The sequence below is a fragment of the Sitodiplosis mosellana genome, unplaced genomic scaffold (genome assembly GCF_009176505.1).
Source record: "Sitodiplosis mosellana isolate CC-2019 unplaced genomic scaffold, AAFC_SMos_1.0 Smas_scaffold_6181, whole genome shotgun sequence".
In the NCBI taxonomy this organism is placed as follows: Eukaryota; Metazoa; Arthropoda; class Insecta; order Diptera; family Cecidomyiidae; genus Sitodiplosis; species Sitodiplosis mosellana.
In genome coordinates this window covers 3240866-3260941 of record NW_022601422.1, presented here as the reverse complement: position 1 = coordinate 3260941, position 20076 = coordinate 3240866, and the positions used below count along the sequence as shown (strand labels likewise).

Sequence of the window (20076 nt, the reverse complement as noted above, 5' to 3'; positions counted from 1 at the left end):
TCTCTCTCTCTCTCTCTCTCTCTCTCTCTCTCTCTCTCTCTCTCTCTCTTTTTTTTTATCTTCTGTTTTATCCGAATATTTGAGAAAGTTCGTGCTCGTTAAAACTCATTTTGTTGGCTGTGTATTTATCGTGTAGAGAGAGTGAGTGTGAGATAGACAGAGAGGGAGAGAGAGAAAAGTCGAGCGTAGAACATTGATCATCACAAATCGAGTTGAATAGCCCGTTTTACAATATTCATTTTCGAAATAATTTCATTTTAAAACACCGCATTTGCTATAGTCAATTCACAAATAGAGTAGTACACGAGCGAGTGAGTGAGTGAGTGAGTGGGGAGAGTCAGTTGGGGCAAAGAGAAACCGAGTGAGAAAAAAAGAGTATGCAAAAAAAGTGATTGTCGAAAGAAATGGATTGAGGTTGCAAATAAATTGCTCTTGTTCTGGCCACAATTTATCACATTCGAACAATTTGGTGCCAGATCACACAAGACATTTACTCCTCACAATAACAGCAACAATTTGAACAAAACCAACAATAAGAAAACAGACCGAAAAAATGCACTGTGAAAAAAGTACAGGCATTCACATTTTTCACGTTTGTGTACTTGCTGACATATGCTGTTTTGTTTACGGAATATTCTCGAGACAAAATGCGCACTAACAGCAGCTATACTATATACGATAGCAACAACAATACCGCCCATTTGGTCGCTCGCAACTTTTTTTTTTCCCGGTGCACCTCAGCGTATATTGGGTGTTGCTCAAAATGCGTTGCTGAAGAAAAAAAAAAAAATGAAAAGTGAAAACGTATTAGCATCAATTAAATGAATACCATCATCGCATCGAATGTGTATATGTCACATGACCGCGTTCGTAGCCCATTGTATGTGTGACATTCGTGATTAACAACAGCGACAACAACAACAGAAACAGCAACGGAAATGCATTCGATACTGTGGGCATATGTCATAATCTGAATAACCGACCGAAAAATAGCGTTAAAATGGAACACATATTGAAATTCTTCATGTAGTCTCAAAACAAAAATACGAAACTTTCCCAAAACCAAATCGAAGAAAAAAGAAAAAACCATGACAGAACAATAAAAAAAACAACAAATTGACTGAAATCGCCATACACGAATGAAACAAAATGAATGAAAAATATCAAGCAAAGCAACAAAAAGTAAATAAAAAAAAAAACAAATGAAAAAAATTTCAAGTTGCATTCGATTCGATTTGAATCACCTTATAAACAAAACAAAAACTCTAGTTAAAATTTCAAAAAAAAAAAAACGGCATATTATGCTAACCAAACTAGTAGAATAGACGGAATTTCCGATGAAAAACAATTTTAGGCAAGACAAAGAACGAGAAAACCAATTTTTGAAATTGAAGTAACGCAAAAAAGCAAAAAAAAAACAACAACAACAACGGATTGAATTAAAACAATGCTAAAGATATTATAACTGTACTAGACATATTATGTAAATTAAAAGCAAAAAAAAAACTGCAAAAAAATAATAATCCGACAAAAATACATTGAAAAAAAACACACACAAAAATTATCTTAATTGAACTGTTATTTAGTGATATACATCTATGTACATGTAAAACTATGAATACATAAACACAGTTCTCAACAAAATGAAAATGAACAAAAAATGCGTTTTTTCTTCTTCTTGTCCCTACTTCATGTCAATTTTTATTACGTTCTAGCTTAGCTAAAGGCTCTTGTTTTCGAATGCAACATTCGGAGTGAGTGTATACGTGTGTCGGCGGCAGCGTGAGCTTACCATTGAGACTTGTAACGTGATCATCCAATCAAATGAATCGAAATGAAAACTTTTTTTTTCGCAAAAGGTAATGCGTCTCCATTGCAATGCGAATTCACTCGTCGGGTGGATTAATTTCTTGTGTGAGCGCAAATTCCCCAATGACCTCAGCGAAATGATGCTGGTGGGAACCATCATCGTCGTTGGTGGTGGTGGTGTTATTTTGAAAACTTCAACAACAGGAAACTCAGCCGAGAAATGTTGCGCTCTACCTACTTTGTATACAAATATTGGGTATTCAAACAAAAGCCGAAAGAAACTTTTTTTTTTGCGTTTGCTTTTACCGTTTGCTTTTATCGTGCTTTTATCAAGCGAGAGCGAGAGCGAGAGAGAGAGAGAGCGAGAGAGCGAGAGAGAATGAGAGAAAGAGCGAAAGAGAGAGAAAATCGACCTAGCACGCAAAGAGCGTTTACATAATGTAGCGCCTTTTCAATTATGAATAACCATTTTCCTCGTTTTTTTTTCTGCTTTTTTCCGTTTTTCCAACAAACGAATGACGTCAATCCAATCGCAAATCGTTTTCGAGTCGCCTGTATGTTACACATGCCAGAGCGCCAATTATGCTGAAATAAAAGCATAAGGAATGAGTGTACTCGCACACAAGCACAAGCAGCGTGAGAAAGAACCACACTCACACAACTGCTATTCTCGAAAAGAATTTAGAATAATGCGTCGCATTAGATACATGGAAACAAGGAAGGTTCGTCGACCAAACTCAAGGACAAATGCCAAATAGTTCTAGCTCTTTTATTTTAGGCTCTCCCGTTAGCTCCCTTTTAGCACATATACATATCTATCACTGCTGTGTGCTACTGTTGCTATTGCCAACGTGGAAGAAGAACAACGCGCGTTCCAATGATGTGTAAACACTTGGTTTTATTTATTCCGTAGTAGAAATGTTTTTTTTTCTGTTCGCGCTTGCTACTTTCAGGTCGAAACATGTTAACTGCTCAGCTATCCAACAATGAACATATCCCAAAAATACATGTTTCTTTTGTAAAATAAAAACAACAACGCAATAGATTCGCATTCGATTCAATAAATTCTAAAGTCAATCGTAAATGGTTTTTTTGTGTGTGTAGATATCTTGTTACCACACGTTACGGTCATCTGTTTTGGTTGTGTTTATGTTGATCTTCTCTCTCTTCCTCTTTCTGGTTGGGTCGCTATTTTTTTTCATTATCATAGTCATCGTCATAGTCATTGAAATGCGAAAAAAATCACAACAATGACACAGTATTCAAGGGATTCTATCGGCTAAAAACCCAAATCCAACCATTTCATTATTCGCACCATTTTATCCAACCGTTTTGTATCTGTGTGTTTTTTTTTTCTCGAGTTGCTTCAAATATTATGAATTTTTCGGGGCGTATTTTCTTTGTGTACAAAATCTCAATATTCACAGACATAATCTCAGCCCTATACTGATGCGAAAGCAGCAGCAGCAGCAACGAGTGGATGACTCATCACACAAAGTGGTTGTCAGAATGGCTTTGCCATTATGGGCTTTAATACAAAATGCGTAGATAAAAATTGAATGCGCGTATATAGAATTAATTTTTAGCACTACATGAAATGTAGAGCTACTAATCTGCTCTTTTCTTTTCCTAGATACTTTTTGAGTGTTGAAACAAATTATGGTGAATTTGAATTTTATGCTCATATTTTTTATTTAATTTAAAACAGTGGCAGTTACGACAAATAAGTGCATAATATATCAGAGCGCCAATCTAATTTTTATCATCAAATGTTGTTTAAATATTACATTAATTTTTCGTATAATATTTTCTGAGTCTTGAACAGAATTAAAGTGATTTTAGATTCTATGCTTATATTATTTATTTAATTTAAACCAAAGGCAGTATATTTCAAAAAAAAAATAAAACCAAGGTCTTGTCATTCATTTTGCAAATAAATATATTACTTCAAAGTTACTTTGATGAAATACATTTCATGTAGTGCGCCAAAAAATAGTTTGTTGTGAAACAACAAAATAGATTAAATAACTAAAAACTCAAGAACGCAGAGCGGAGCAAAGCGAAGCTCTGCGGTCTTGTTTTTTTCTCTTTTGCTTTTTATGACACGTATAAAAAAATCTTTTGTATCCAAATAAAATTCGATTCAATTGAAGGCATCAATAATAAATAAGGGAAACCTTCAAATATGATGGCATTTGATTGTCGACGCGCTTGTTTTCTTCGCCGTTTGTTTGAAAAATAAAATACCGAGAAAGAATTGTTATGTGTATCGTATTCTTTGAACAATTACCATGTCTCTATTGAATTTATGGAAATGAAATTGGATTTGCTGTGTGTGTGTTTTTTTTCGCGTTCAGCCGATTTTATTGCACACCGAAGAACAACGACAACAACCGTGCCATTAATGACTCATTTTTGGTTGTTTGCATCATTTAACGTGAAAGGAAATCAGCTGACGTCTTCTGATTGCATACACTTAATCTGATTAAATATTTTTCTACCTCATTTCGATGCGCGATGCGAAACGAGTAAACAACTCATGTTTATGATATTTACGTTAAATTTTTCCTTTTTGTTTGCAGCGCATCTGGAGCTTATATTGGAAGCGTTTTTTTGCAAACAGTTTAAGATTCCAATCCAATTTAAATAGCAAGAGGATTTACGGGAACATCGATAGAAAAAGAAGAAGGAGATACAATGGCAGCAAAAACGATGACAACAACGACAGCAAATGGTGCCACAATCGATATGGGACCAGGAACTCATGCCGTACCCTTGTCACTGTTTCGAGACAATCGATTGCGTGTATGCAACGCATTAAAGAACATTCCAAGCATTGGCAACGACAAAAAAGCGTTTGTATTGCTGCAAGGCGGCGATTCGATTCATTTGTACAATACTGATGTCGAATACGTTTTTCGGCAGGTAAGCCAACAGCACCATGCTGCTGCGACGTTTTTTTTTTTTCTGCCCCGGCTTGTTATCGGCCAAAATGATAAGAAATTGCACAATCGTTTTACATTCTTCCGGCGTCGGCGCTTGGACGCCGCCACTTGTTTACTTGCTTTTTTTCCATCGTTCTGATGCGACTGACATACATTTTAAGCCTTCAAACGAATATCAATTTGACGAGAACTGATTTCGTAGAGATACGAAAAACCCACATAAAATACCCACCAATTTTTTGCCGTTACTTTTGAATGGAAAAATTATTCATTTTCGACGAAAAAGGCAGCGAGAGAGAGAAAAGCACATATATTCTTTGAATGAAACAAATTGAGTTTTCAAGACCTTTGAATTTCATGCATTCGGAAATGAAAGTTCCATGAATTCATCATTGCACGAGAATAACTTTCGCAGAACATTCATCAAATAACTGAAGCTCATTTCAATTTCCAAGTCACAACAACAATATGCGAACAATTTTTTCGATGCTATCTTTGAGATTTGGTTCTGTGGAATGAATGAGAAAACATTTCGCAATTTTTCATAGAATTTTCTCAACCATTTTATTATTTCCTTAATATTTTCGCCAAGTTTTGAAAAAAGTTTCGCATGAAATGTTTTTCGATTCAGCTCGAGGGATTGTTTGAAGATAACTCAATCAATTATGATTATAAATGATTGGCTTTTCAATAGATGATCACATCGAAAGCGCAGTAAAACTTGACTTTCGTAATCATTTTGCCAAAGCACAATAAACACACGCACACGCACACGCATGGCTATGCCAGACAGAGAAAGAGAGACGAGAGAAAGATGGATGGTATGGGGAAGAGAGATAAAATTGAAATGTGTCATAATTTGGTCGTTGGGTGTTAATTAATTTCATTAAATAGATCTGAGTGTGTCTCACTCCCTGAAATGAGCATTCGAGGCGAAGTGCAAAGTCTCAGTTGTGTTTGTTCTACAGTAGAAAAGGCAGCTTATTTAACAGTCTGCGACAGCAGCAACAATAACAACAAAAATAAAGATTGTTTTGTATGAAACAGATTGCCATAATGATGCTAACTACGCATTGATCCGGTCTATTTATAGGAATCGAGTTTTTTTTTCTTACGAATAACAAAACAATTTCTGCGAATGAAATTATTATGTGTTTTATTCTCTTCATCGCCTGTCTATTATTACAGTAGGGTCTCGGAAATTAGCAATGAGATAGCGAAAATGCGAAGTTGCGTTTTTTGCACACAAAAAAAATCAACGGGCAAACATTTTATCGATTTTAAAATAAAGTGAAAACCATTTCACATACCGCCCCGGAATGGAATGGTGCTAGTTAAAGTTCAGGAAAAAACAAAAATGAAAATCGAAGAAAAACTGCAAAGAAATAATTAATGAAAAGTCTATAATTATTTTGTATGGATATTTATTTAAATCATGACATCGAATCGATAATATTCTACGAAATAATAATCGAGCTTGGAAATTGGTTGCGCGCGCGCGCGCGTATTAGTGTGTATGTGTATTTGGGTGCATGTGTTCCGAGTGGAGTTTGTCGGTCAGCAATCAACAGTGCGCCTCATTTTTCTCACAAACACCAGCGAATTTAATTGCTCGCCAGCGCTCAATTGATTCGCTGTTTTTGCGGCCGCAATTGATTTGTTTTTCTTTTTTATTTTTAGCGCTGTAACGATGTTTACAGATTAAATCAAGTAATCAAATCGACAACGATTGCATCGTTCATTTTTCGCCAATTTTGATTATACGATGATGTTTTGACGAATGATTTTCGTCGTCGATATACACACACAGAGCACAGGGAGATTATTCAATCATTATGAAATTGAGCGTGGAAATGATGATTTGATTACAAGCATTCCAACGAAAAATCGAATTGATTCTGTGAAACTAAACTCATCCACGCTATAGAGAGATACCTACCATTCGACTCCGTTTTATCATTTTTGCGAGAGAATATAACATTGATTCTAAATTGAACAGTTGCCAATATACGAGATATTGCTGTAGATATAAAACACAAATCGCGCGCCCCAAGACGACCATATCCAATAAATTTGCCTCTCTCGATATATACATGCAAATATATCAATGAACTTTAAACAACTGAAATTCGGCCGAAAAAAAAACACAACATAACAAATACATATGTACACACGAGCCACACGAACGACACTCTTTTACGTCGCTTTGCGTATATAATAAAGCATGAATCGTCCTATGCGGAATGACAAACGTGTACAATTTTGTATATTAATCATTGTTTTATTATAATTCTCTCTTTTTTTTCGTTCACATGTTCGTTCGTTCGTTCAGGCATTTGTCACTTTAGCCGACCGTTTTATTTTAAATGGCTCAGACGACAGCAATTTTCAAAACCACGACGCAAATTCATTGAGCCAACACTTTTCATTACGAAATTCTCTTATCAATAGAATGAGGAAATTTGTAAGAATTATAAAGAAAAGAATCAACTCTTTATCATCAAATTCCGTTGTGATGAGAAAGTGAATTTTTTTTTTCGATTTTTCTTTCGACGCTACATGAATCGTAGAGCTGTTTAATTTTTAAAATTTTTAATCATTTTTAATTTTCATTCCAAAGAATACTTTTGAAATTTTTCCTCACCAGTTTTTTTGATTATTTTTATCAAACGTGGAATGCTTTGTATACTGATACATGTATTTGCTTGGAACTCAGTTGACCGAAGCGCCATCTAAAGAACCGATGGCGAATTCGTTATGTCTGTATGTTATACTTCAGTATGACGTTTGACAGAACGGAGAGTGTACTTGATTGTATTGTCATTAGCCTTAGATTATCTAGGTGGTGTTTGCGCTCAATATCAGTTGTCAAAGTAAAAAAGAATAGGACCGTTGATTTTTATTCGGTTATCTGAGTTGCCTTAGAAGTTTTTACATTCGGATTTTAATGAAACAATGAGAGAAAACGCTAAAATGTTCATGTTGCATCACAAATCGAATTTATTTCAAGAATTGTGTTCAAAAGTTGTATACTTCTGTCAGCGTTGTGGGCATCATCAAATTCAAAATTAGTAAATAATTGAACTCTAGCACAATATCGACATATCTTTCGAGTAAATTGAGCAATAACATCCGGTGTATGCATTTTCTTTTGAATATTTTTTCTTGCATCCGTAATGGCTGACCCAACTGTATATTCGTATGCCTTTTTCTGAGCACTGTTCGGGCTTTTTCCATGGCAAAATGTCGTCAAACCATTTGCTTTGCTTTGCTTTGCAATCGATATACGCCCAATCTCTGGCTCACACTCATTATAGTTGTGGCCAACTTACTCTGGTATTCCGTTTGGAACTTGACCATATCGTAACCATGTGTAGGAGAAATTATTAGTTTTGAAAAGAAAAATTCTTAGACTTTCAATTACAATATGAATGAGAAATATTAGACGAAATTGTTACCTGTGTTGACAGCAACCAAAATCAAAACAATGAATACATGTCTCATGGCTTCCTTTCAAATCAAAGATTGAAAAATATAATAACTTGACACTCAGTTCACCGTTCTTTTATACACACTAGGATCGTTTGATGCGGCGCTTCAATTAAAAATACTTCAAATTGCTGGAATGTTCACACTTCACACTCAAAGGGAAATATGCCGTGCAATTATCGGAAGATAATTAAATATTTGTTAAATATCATCCATTAAACACTGAGAATTACTTCAATTTTTGGAGTTTATCATCATCACTAATTGACGTAATTGACATTATTCCAATTTTAATTGGATTGCAACTTTTGTCGACCAGAGAGTATGGAATCTGTAAATTAGTCTGTTTCAAGCGAATTTACATGGGTTGCTGTTTTTCTCAAAACAAAGCGAACAAGAGACAAAAAATAGCATCATTTTCATTTGAACGCAACGTCAATTGTATTATGTGAAGATTGTACAATATTTGACGATTTCGATGAACTGATTGCATTATTTGCTACAAAACATTCGCGAAAAGAAATTTACGGCGGAATAAGTGCACGTCGACATTTTTTCCGTTTAAATGGAGAATTTGATGTGATTTTCCTCAACTAAAACAAAATTATCCAAGAAATATTTGATAAGTTTCTTAATCTGTACATTTTTTGTTCTCTAAAGAGCTCAGTAGCAAAAATGCCATCTTAATCGATACATTGTTCCATTCCTTTAAAATGATTCATTCCTCCTTTTTCTTTGGAGAGTGTCGACAGATTGGATTTTAAACCAAGCGGTGACCCATCATAGCATGTGCTTATTTGAAGTCGTTGGCGTGAGCATTACGTCGCATTTGTGTTTTTGCCCTCAAAACAAAGAGGTCTCTCTCTCTCTCTCTCTGGAGTTTCGTGTGGTGCGCGCACACACGTTTTTGTGGCAGCGTTTAATGAATTTTCATTGTGCTATTTTGCGTAACATATTTCCATATATGTAATAATTTTCCGATGTGTCGCCAGCAAGACGAGTCTCAATCACTGTATGAAATACACCACCATAAAATTACATACTTAAAAAAAAATCGATCGGTAATTATGCTGTTGTTATGTTTTTACGACTGCTTTTCACTTTTACGTTCGTTATTTCATATTTAATTGAAATGCGACGTTTTTCTTTTGTCGTTGCACGTGGATTTTCACGTTGTGGAGGCTTTCGTTTGGATTTTCCTCATTTAAATATTGCTCGTGTCGAATATTTGCTTCGAATTTTCCGTTTTGTTTATTTCTTTTATTGTTGATCGATTATTATTGATAAAAGTGGTTTCTTCATCATTTCAATTAGGAGCCATTTTTCACGTATTTCTTCGGGGTGCGTGAGCCGGGATTTTATGGCGCTGTGAATGTGTCTACCGGCAAAGCGACACTTTTTGCACCACGATTACCAGCGGAATATGCTACTTGGATGGGAACACTGTGGACACCGGATGACTTTAAGGCCCGTTACAACGTTGATGAAGTTCGTTTTGTGGATGATGTAAGAATTCTCGTTGTCTTTTCATGTGTTCGCGTTTTGTTAGTTTTTCACATGCATCCATTTCATAACAATATCTGTATGGCTTCAATGAACTTGCCCGAATCGACCATTTTTTTTCACATTTTTCTTTCGTCCAATTAGCTCGATGCATTCTTCACGGAACACGAGGCATCCCAATTATTACTGTTGGTAAGTAGTTGCATTACCGCTTTGATTATTAAGTCAATATTTACATTTTCAACAAAATTAGTAAAATGTACGATCGAAGACGATTATGAAATGCATGCAGGCGATTCAAAATGTCGAGTGTTCGGCAATTGAGCCGGTGAAAAGAGATGAAGACGGGCAGAATGGAAGATAAAGAGAAAGAAAGAACGACTTTGAAATGGAGAGAGTGTGAGAATTATTCTGGTGATACGACAAAATACAATTTACTCATGCTTCCGCTTCTGATTAGTACCACACTCGATGAGCCTAGACTCTATCAAACAAATATTATGCATATGTACGCAATTTGATGATTGTGCGCAAAATTCGGTTTATATTACAATATGATGACTCGGTCGTTCTCGGTCTCTCTCACTGAATTTCTGTGCTCGTTTTCGGTTTCATTTTCGATAGCAATGCGTTGCTGTTGCTGCCACCGCCGTCGTCGTCTCTATGAAAAAGCGTAGTAGATACGTTTGGAAAACACAAAACAACTCTCAAAACATACAAACACAGCACAGTCGTCGGGCGCACAGCGAATAAATAAAAAAAAAATAACATACTTTGAACGAGTGGAAAATATGCCTGTTTTTGTATTATTCATCGGCTCGCTATCACGCGCATTTTTCGACATACAGCGCTAAATTCCAATAAAAATGCCATTTTTTAAGTTTTTTTTTTTTTAAGCTAAAGTCACATATAACGAAAGTCACGTCGTTCGAACGAATCGAAACAAATGCGCTCCAATTCGAAAGAAAACATTTGATCGTCATGTTGTTGATTCATGTTTTTTTTTCTAATGTTTTTTTTTTTCGTTCCCAACGAGCTCATTTTAGGATATATCTTCTACAGAGGCCTGAGATGAGCAGTAGGATTTTCTTTTTCTCGGGCATAACATAAACATTTGATAAATCATATCTATGTATATGAGTCTTAAACGTTTCAATTACTCAACCGCCGTCGCCACCGATGCAACTCACATTTGCTTAAATGTCGGTCGGGCCGTATTTTCTGGAACATTTGCATGAATAAAATACAATTTTAGGCTTAATTTCCATTTCATTTTCGTTCTCATAAAAAAAACACACACACACACACACACACATACGACATACATGCACGCGACTACCGCAGAAATGTACACACATGAAAATTGCATTGAACGGCACGACGCAATTGCGGCTGAAACAGCATCAATTTTGCATGCTATCTGTTGTTATCGCTCATTCATTTAAACATTTATTTGGGAACAGAAAAAAAAAGAAGAAAAGAACATTGGCTAGCACAATAGCCGTGTAGCGTAAGCAAGTGTTGTTGGATGGTGGTTATAGAGAGACAGAGGAACAGAGCAAGCAATGATGAGAACAACAATAGCAAACAGCCGCAAATAGTGTCAAATCAATCAAACAATCAAATCAAGTAGTTGAAAGAATTGCTCGAGTCATGTGTGTTTTATGTACGTATGAAATGGAATAATCTAGAGAGTAGAACATCAATTTGAGTTGCTTCTTCTCGTTTGGCCTTTTTCATTAGAATCATTTTACCTTCTCGCATTGTTACTCGAATCGTTTTGAATTTCAAACACTCTGTTTGCGAGCATGAAAGTCAGAAAGGTTTTTTGTCATTGTTGTTGCTTTCCAATCGAATCCAGTAACAACAACAATAGCAACGATAATGAAAATTGAAGCCAGAAAATGTAGCACTATCGAATCACTTGCTTGGCTGATTTTATTTTTAGAATAGAGAGAGAGAGAGAAAAAAAACAAACGCCTTCCTTCAACCGACATTATATTGACATTTTGGCAACAATGAAACGAAAGAGTCGCAACCAAAATAGACGATGTAAATGCAAAATTGCGCGCTCGCGCGTCTATTGTGTATTATATAGCTCTTTTCTAAAACGTAATAAACACAGCATTAGTTGTTTTTTTTTTCTGTTTCTTTTGGCCGCTGCTCTCAGCCTTATTCTGTTTACAAAACAAAAGACTGGCTTGAGTTATTCAGCAAATTAGAATTTGTTTTGTTTGTCCGGAGAGAGTGTGTGTGTGTGTGTGTGTGTGTGTGTATAAAGCTGGAATGGGGTACGTGCAAAAGGTGAAACACCGCCAAATAAATGTGACCTTGACTCTTGTTCACAATGTTCGATTCAAAGTTAGAATTTCTAGCATTGATTTACGACATTGATATATGCCGACCCAAACCATCATCTAGTTTGCCATTCAGTTCAGCGGCGGCACCGATCGAATCAAAGTTTGTTTGAGTGCACGCGCATTGATTTCATTTGACATGTATTTACGTCTTTTCGAAGCTCATTAGCCATTTGTATATATACATTATTGTAATATAACCCAGATATGAAAAAAGGAACAAAGAAAAGGATGCCGATTGAAAGATCAAAAGAGGCGAGCCACACACATACATACACATACACATGATGGGGTATCGGTGTACTCTACCTTCCTGGCTTCAATTCCGGCCGTTGGCCTTTTTCATCTCTTCTGTTTTTAGTTTGCAAACACGAGTTTTTAATAAAGCAAACGGAAACCACACTCTCCTCTCACTCATCTCTCGCTCGCCACGTTCATTCTCTGGCCATTATTAACACTATTTGCTTTTTTGCACATTTTGCGCGCGCTCAAACACTGCGCAACATTTTTTTTTATCGTTACACGTGTAAGACTTATTTTACTTAATTAGAAACTGATCGGATTTAATGTGCGCTTCGTCAAATACTCCATATTTCGATTGGGACTTTGCACACAGCAAACACAGATAGATAAACATTTGTTGTTGCGAGAAGAAAAAAAAAAAAACGTATTGTTTTTATTTGCTTCTTTCACATCTGCAAATCGCGCCGAAATTTCTCTCTTTCTCTCTCTCTCGTTTGCTATTTCGTGTAAATAAAATTAAACGAACGAACAATTTCACCGAAAATACAACAACAGGTTCAACGAACCGCGTTTTTATTTGACGAAAAAAACAGCGACAAACTGCTATTTACATTACGATTTTGTTTTGCTGCTCGTGTTTTGTTCGCCATCGTCATCGTCGTTGTACCTGTGATGTGTGTTATTGTCTCTTGTAAATGAGTTTCCGCATGCATTGAAAAAATTTCGTTTGATGACATTTTTTTTCATTCTCTCTCTCTCTCTCTCTCTCTCTCTCTCTCTCTCTCTCTCTCTCTCTCTCTGTTCGTGTACAAAACGGCACGTTTCCCCTCTTCGTGCGATGAAAACAGAAAGGCCGAAATTCGGACAGCCACCTTGTTATTCAACCGGCTTCATTCGATGGAATCGATAAGTAAGTACTTTTCTCTATGTTTTGCTTTGTTTTCATTTGTCTCTAATTCATTTGCACATTTTTTGTGCTGATGTGTGTTTGCATTTCGAACGAAACGAAAACAATATGGGCTGGATAACAGAGAATTTGCACGTTTTCGCGAAAAATGACACTTTGAATTGAATATATCGAAACGGTGCAAAAACAGAAAGATGCAATAATCAGCATGAAAAACACTTGTGTTGATGAAACTCCAAATACTAATTTGTCTTCACACATTCAACCCGCATCGCGCCATCTATGCGTGAGAATTGAAAATATTACACATAAACAACAATGAATGCGAATCAATTCAAAATAACATATGTTTTTTTTTTCTCTCGGTTTTTTTAAAGGTACAACACAAATGATAGCATTTTGTATCCAGTGGCGGCTGAATGGTATATTTTCTTTAAATACTTCAACTTGTTTCTCCTTCTTCTACTTTATTCCCTTATTTTCACTGAAAAAAATCTCGCTCTTCTTTTCAAACATCGCCATTCGTTCATTACGAACGAATGACAATGGTGTCGAGAGAGTCACGAACGCAAGCATAGGACAATGCGTCAAACAGCGTTTGACAGTTGTACTATTGTTCGTGTGTGCCTATATAATAGAGATATAGTTAGCAGTCGCGATTTCATGAAAATTTGACGGGCATTTCATGAATAAATGAATAGATTGCAACATCAATAAGAGAAACGCTTTATTTTGGCTACGATAGTTACATAAACCAACCACAAAAGTGTAAAAATTGCAATTCTACGGAATCATAGGAAAATCGCAGTTTCGATGCGACCATCAAAGTCACTCCGTTAAAAGTGTTGATAAAAACAAAGTGTACGACACACAGGGAGAAAATTATACGCGTGCTTAAGCGAAAGGAAAAGCGCGTTGGTGGTTTTTTTTATGAAGGACACACACTAGTCGTTGTTGTTGGTGTTGCGGAAGAAAAAAAAATCATTCGTTGACGTTCGCATGAAGGAATCAAAAAAAATCATTCGTTGACGTCCTTTTTTTTTGCTCCGTTTATTGGCGATGTCATATTTCATCTTGAATCAATTGCGATGCTGTCGAAGTCGCGTGAATCTTAATAAACGATATGGATCGGCTGCTGCGGCTGTGAAACCAGTGCGATATTACAGTGATGACAATGGTACCAAGGATGGCAACGATGAGCATGCAATAAATGGCTTGAAAACGCGTCGCCATGCATTGGGCCAGGCTGTGATTTTGGTGCAACAAGGTGTTGAAATCCAAGAATTACCAATCATTGTTCGACGATACGGTCAAAATGAGATTGTTGCCTTTGGCTCGAATAAACTACCGTTGGGCGTCGCTGGACTGACACATCAAGCGAACAACGAAAACACAGTGCCCACTGACCAATCCACTGCACACATATCCTCCACGCCAAATAGTACAAATGTGGTGATAAACCCTGTAACCGATTGTGATACAATCATTAAACTACTGGAGAAGTGTGAGACTGGTGAAAGTATACTGCAAATGATTGCATCATTGCCGAAACATGAATTGGAGCAGGACACATTGGTGTTTGCATTGGAGAAAATTCTCCGAATCGAACCGATGCAAATGCTGAAATCGTTTGAAGCCACCAATGAACAGTATCAACAGTTGTTGAATAGTTTTTGTCGTGTGTGTGACACAACCATTTTGCTAAATGTGCTGAAGCAGTTGCAATCGATGCTGTTTATGAATCAATCGATTGAGCAAATTTGTGATGAGATTCTGATGCGAAATGCGGACGGTTGTCTGAGCGTGATGGAAATATGCGAAGCTGTGCATCGATTTGTGGAATGTCAACGATTTACGGGTGCTGAAAAATTTTGGGCCGGACTATCCGATGCGGATAAGGATATCAATGAGAATAATATTAAGTTTGTATTTGAAATTTTACCAAAGTTAAAAGTCAGCCGTCGAATGGTCGTTGGCATTCTGGATAAGCGAATCGTGGAAGTGTTCCCATTGCTGCGACCCAATGCTGTGAATGATATCATGGAAGCGATTAAAGAGGGCCGTATTGGCTGTCACACCAACGACACACTGAAAGCAATCACTCGATGGCTAAATGTCAACATCCATGCCGTGAATGAAACACATTTGGAGCAAATTGTCCACTGTTTGACCGCCTTGAATTACACCGACTCGGATTTTGAAAGTGCCATTGAACGCTACATGAAGGCCAAGGCCATGAAAATCAAATCACAAACGCTGGTCATTGAAATTCTCAAACATGTCAACACATTTCGTCTGCTCAATTCGTACATTCTCAACGGATGCAGTGAGTTTTATATCAAAGAAGCGGCAAACATTGATCCAGGCTATCTGCGCGATATTGTCTATCCATTTGGTCGGCTACACTTTCAGCCCATGAATACGAGTAAATTTTGGGAAACCATTGAAACGTATTTGAATATCAATTTTAATAAAATCTCAACCGCACACATCGTTGACATTCTACTGGCAACCGTCTATCTCAAGTTGTTCCCGGTGAATTTCATTGATCGTGTGTTCAATCGACAGTTTATGCATTTGTTGCACAGCTCAACGTCGATGAATGAATTGCCAATGGTTCGTGAGAAGCTCAAGCTGCTGGACACCGCATTGACATTGGAATGCAGCGAATACAATGGACCACTGCTACCGCGCCAGGTTGGCGGCAATCAAGTAACCATTGACAACCGCATCAAACGCATAATCAACGATAATTCGGACATAATCCAATTGATTGCTGGTGATAAAACGTCTTACACAACATTACAAGTACCACAGCAACTTCCGTACTGCAATTTATACACAATTGACGTTCTATTTCATCCGCCCGGCTTCAGTCTAATTAACTACAACAAAATAAAAGATCGAAATGTTCTAGTCGCTGCTCTCATCCATTTGCCCGAGTACTACGATACCAGCGGCACGTACTTGATTGGCGAACAACAAATGCGCATCCGACATTTGCGTCACATCGGACTCAAAGTCGTATCACTGCAATACACCGCACTTAGCAAGCTCAGCATGCATCGCAAAGAACTCTACGAATATATTGCCGAACAAATGTCCCAAGCCCTACCAGCCATCGAACCAAATAAATAAAAAAAAAATATATACAATACTAGTACACATACACCAATTTGTTAAGTTTATCAATTCTAAATAATGACAAAAAAAATTGAAGAAAAAAAAATAAACAGCTCAAAGCAATTCACAATATTAATAGAAATATTTTTCTCTAAAATTTATTATTCTAAATATTAAATATGAAAGACACACACACACACACACACACACACACACACACACACTCCTTGCATTAATAACAAGAAAAAAAAATTGTACAAATCGGCTCATCAAATAGTCATTGACCTCCTTGCTAATTATGACAAATTTCGTCGATCGATTTGAATCAAGAAACAAAGTTGTTATCAATTCCATATATATTTTTTCAAAATAATTATTATGGATCAATAAATTATATCTTTATCAAAAACACCAAATGCCAATGACTTTTAATGAGCTTCTGGGACCCATTGCACCGTACAGCTACAATAATTGTTAACTTGTAAATTAAAGGTACCTGTTAATCTGGTTTACAAGTCTACAATTTCTTGTAAAACGCTAGTTTTCAAGCATTTGCAATGAAAAAAAGTTTTTACTTGATAAAATTCTTTTTATAAAGTCAATTCGTGAGGCAAAAGTGAAATTATTCATTTAAGTATTATGAAATAATTTAAATTGTATATAAAAAAAACAAATTTTAAGGGGTGAAAAATGCATAGAAAGTGTTGGAGATGAAATTTTTAACATTCGAAGGCGAATTTAGAGTATACACCCAACACGAGTTCGCCATGGTATCCCATGAAAGTTGCGCCTGGTCACATAGCTTTCATTGGCACATAGTGTTGGCCTCCCGGATGTTGACCCAGTTTGAAGGGCAGAAGTCAAAAAGTGAAAAAAGTACAAAAACCACCTCAAAGTGGGTAAACCTCCCTCCTCAACCCCAAATCAATTGCATTTTTAGATTTCTCGTCGAAAATTAGCTATACCTCCCGAACATCAGTTTTTAATAAAACCTCTCACTGTGGCTCAAATCATCTCGGAATGTGCAGTGGGAAAAATTGATATTTTTCTATACATTTATACGGATTTTTTGTGTTTTTTCGGTTTTTCTCCCATAACTCGTACCCAATATGCGATGGAGCTAAATTTTGTTCGGCAAAGTTTTAGATCTCGTTGAAATCTACAATTTTGTCGCAGACAGTTATCACTTATCACTTATCAGTAAGGAGATAACAGTGATAATTGATAAGAGCTATCAAGGCCATTATCTCCTTATTTATAAGAGATAAGTGATATTTGTCTGCGACAAAATTGTAGATTTTAACAAGATCTAAAATTATGCTGAACAAAGTTTTGCTCCATTGCATATTGTCTACGAGTTATGGGAGAAAAACCAAAAAAAACACAAAAAATCCGTATAAATGTATAGAAAAATATCAATTTTTCCCACTGCACATTCCGAGATGATTTGAGCCACAGTGAGAGGTTTTATTAAAAACTGATGTTCGGAAGGTATAGCTAATTTTCGACGAGGAATCCAAAAATGCAATTGATTTGGGGTTGAGGAGGGAGGTTTACCCACTTTAAGGTAGTTTTTGTACTTTTTTCACTTTTTGACCTCTGCCCTTCAAACTGGGTCAACATGGGAGGCCAACACTATGTGCCAATGAAATCTATGTGACCAGGCGCAACTTTCATGGGATACCATGGCGAACTCGTGTTGGGTGTATACTCTAAATTCGCTTTCGAATGTAATCTTAAAAATTTCATCTCCAACACTTTCTATGCATTTTTCACCCCTTAAAATTTGTTTTTTTTATATACAATTTAAATTATTTTATAATACTTAAATGAATAATTTCACTTTTGCCTCACGAATTGACTTTATAAAAAGAATTTTATCAAGTAAAAACTATTTTTCATTGCAAATGCTTGAAAACCAGATTTACAGGTACCTTTAATTTACAAGTTAACAATTATTGTAGCTGTACGGTGCAACAGGCCCCTGTTTGTTGTCGATGTTTTTGTTTTATTACATTCAGGAATACATCGATTTTGTTTATTTATTGCAGTCGAGTTATTAAGTCACCGGCTGAAATCGAGGTGCTGCGCTATGTGGCCAAGGTATCGTCTGACGCACACAAAGTTGTCATGAAAACGATTAAGTAAGTGTTGGAATTTCAATCATCCGTGGAATTCGATTCTATTCATTTTTTTATTTATCACACACATTTCATTTGTACGATTCTTCGGTTTCAATTCATTCACTAGGCCTGGAATGAAAGAATACGAATGCGAATCACACTTTTTGCATCATGCATACGCGGTTGGTGGATGTCGTCACGCTTCATATACGTGCATTTGTGGCAGTGGTAGAAATGGATCGATCCTTCACTACGGCCATGCAGCAGCGCCTAACGATAAAGTCATCAATGATGGCGAAATTGCGCTATTTGATATGGGTGCCAATTATTTTGGATATGCCGCTGACATCACATGCAGTTATCCGGTCAATGGCAAATTCACCGACGACCAACGATTTATTTACAAAGCCGTTTTGGCCGCTTGCCAAGCTGTTCATAATGCCGCAAAACCGGGCGTTAACTGGGTTGCCATGCACGATTTAGCCAATCGAGTACTTTTGACCAAATTAAAGGAAGGTGGCCTTTTGCAAGGCGAAGTCGATGACATGATGAAAGTCGGCATCAATGGCATTTTTCAACCACATGGACTGGGACATTTTCTTGGTGCGTAGATTTTTTATTTAATTTTTTTTTACCCGTAACTGTCAATTTTTCATATTACAATTTTTTTTCATCAAAACTTTCAATTTTCACAATCAAAGGTCTTGATGTGCACGATGTTGGAGGCTATTTGGAAGGACATCCAGAGCGTCCTACGCTCCAAGGATTCACTTCACTTCGTTTTGCACGCGATTTGAAAGCCGGCATGTATGTTACCATTGAGCCAGGCTGTTACTTCATCAAGCATGTAAGATGATATTATTTTCGAATAAATTGATTGATATTTGGTGTTAGACAATTTCTTTGGAAAATTAACCAAAAATGAATTTCTTTAATTAATTTGCATTTGTTTTCGAAATCTTTGCAGCTGCTTGACGAAGCATTCAAAAATCCAGAGAAGAGTAAATTTTTGGTTGCGGACAAAATTAAGCGTTTCGAAAACTTTGGCGGTGTTCGTATCGAAGATGATGTCCTCATCACGGAGACAGGCTGTGAAAACTTTGCTATTGTTCCTAGAACGTGAGTTATCATTGAACATTTGTTCATCGAATTAAAGAACAACCCTAACGAAGAACTTACTCAATAATAAATGAATATTTCGATTTCGATCTTTTCAGAGTTGAAGAAATTGAGGCATGGATGACTTCTTAGACGGATAACATGAAATTCTTTCAATTTGCCAAATCAATGCTCTTTTAAAAACAGCGTATTGAATTGTTCGCCGAAAAAAACACGTTGCATTTTGTTTCGCACTTTTTTCCCACTGCTTGCAAATAGAGAAATTGTGAATGAAAAATTAAATTTTATACGTACTTTCAAAGCATTTATTGCTAATATCATCAAATTGTCAAATTTTATATTGAAATAAATTTATTTGAATCAGAATAGTAAAGTGTGTTGACCCGAATTAAATTTGGGTTGGACCCCGCAAAGAATGACGTCACTCAATCGAGTGAAGTGACTTTGTCCAATACAAA

The 20076-nt window shown here is 36.4% G+C and overlaps 2 protein-coding genes across 5 annotated transcripts in view; both read left to right on the top strand.

Annotated features, from left to right (window-relative positions):
- The window catches only part of LOC129576334 (xaa-Pro dipeptidase), a 43080-nt gene extending 23096 nt beyond the window's left edge, over positions 1-19984 (top strand). The window contains exons 1-11 of one of the 4 annotated variants that reach the window (XM_055461274.1): positions 5939-6310; positions 6435-7218; positions 9558-9749; positions 9891-9938; positions 13195-13256; positions 13631-13675; positions 18428-18520; positions 18627-19102; positions 19201-19346; positions 19467-19618; positions 19717-19984. In XM_055461274.1, the coding sequence (XP_055317249.1) occupies positions 7207-7218; positions 9558-9749; positions 9891-9938; positions 13195-13256; positions 13631-13675; positions 18428-18520; positions 18627-19102; positions 19201-19346; positions 19467-19618; positions 19717-19750 (1260 nt within the window). In that variant the 5' untranslated portion in view covers positions 5939-6310; positions 6435-7206 and the 3' untranslated portion in view covers positions 19751-19984. Of the gene's footprint in view, positions 1-4391; positions 4735-5937; positions 9305-9557; positions 9750-9890; positions 9939-13194; positions 13257-13630; positions 13676-18427; positions 18521-18626; positions 19103-19200; positions 19347-19466; positions 19619-19716 lie in introns of those variants that run through there. The other 3 variants (XM_055461275.1, XM_055461271.1, XM_055461272.1) reach the window with 3 other exon arrangements.
- On the top strand, positions 13708-16792 carry LOC129576327 (uncharacterized). Its single transcript, XM_055461254.1, has one exon. The coding sequence runs from the start codon at positions 14313-14315 to the stop codon at positions 16389-16391; it is 2079 nt and encodes a 692-aa protein (XP_055317229.1). The 5' UTR covers positions 13708-14312; the 3' UTR covers positions 16392-16792.
- Positions 19985-20076: the final 92 nt, after the last annotated feature.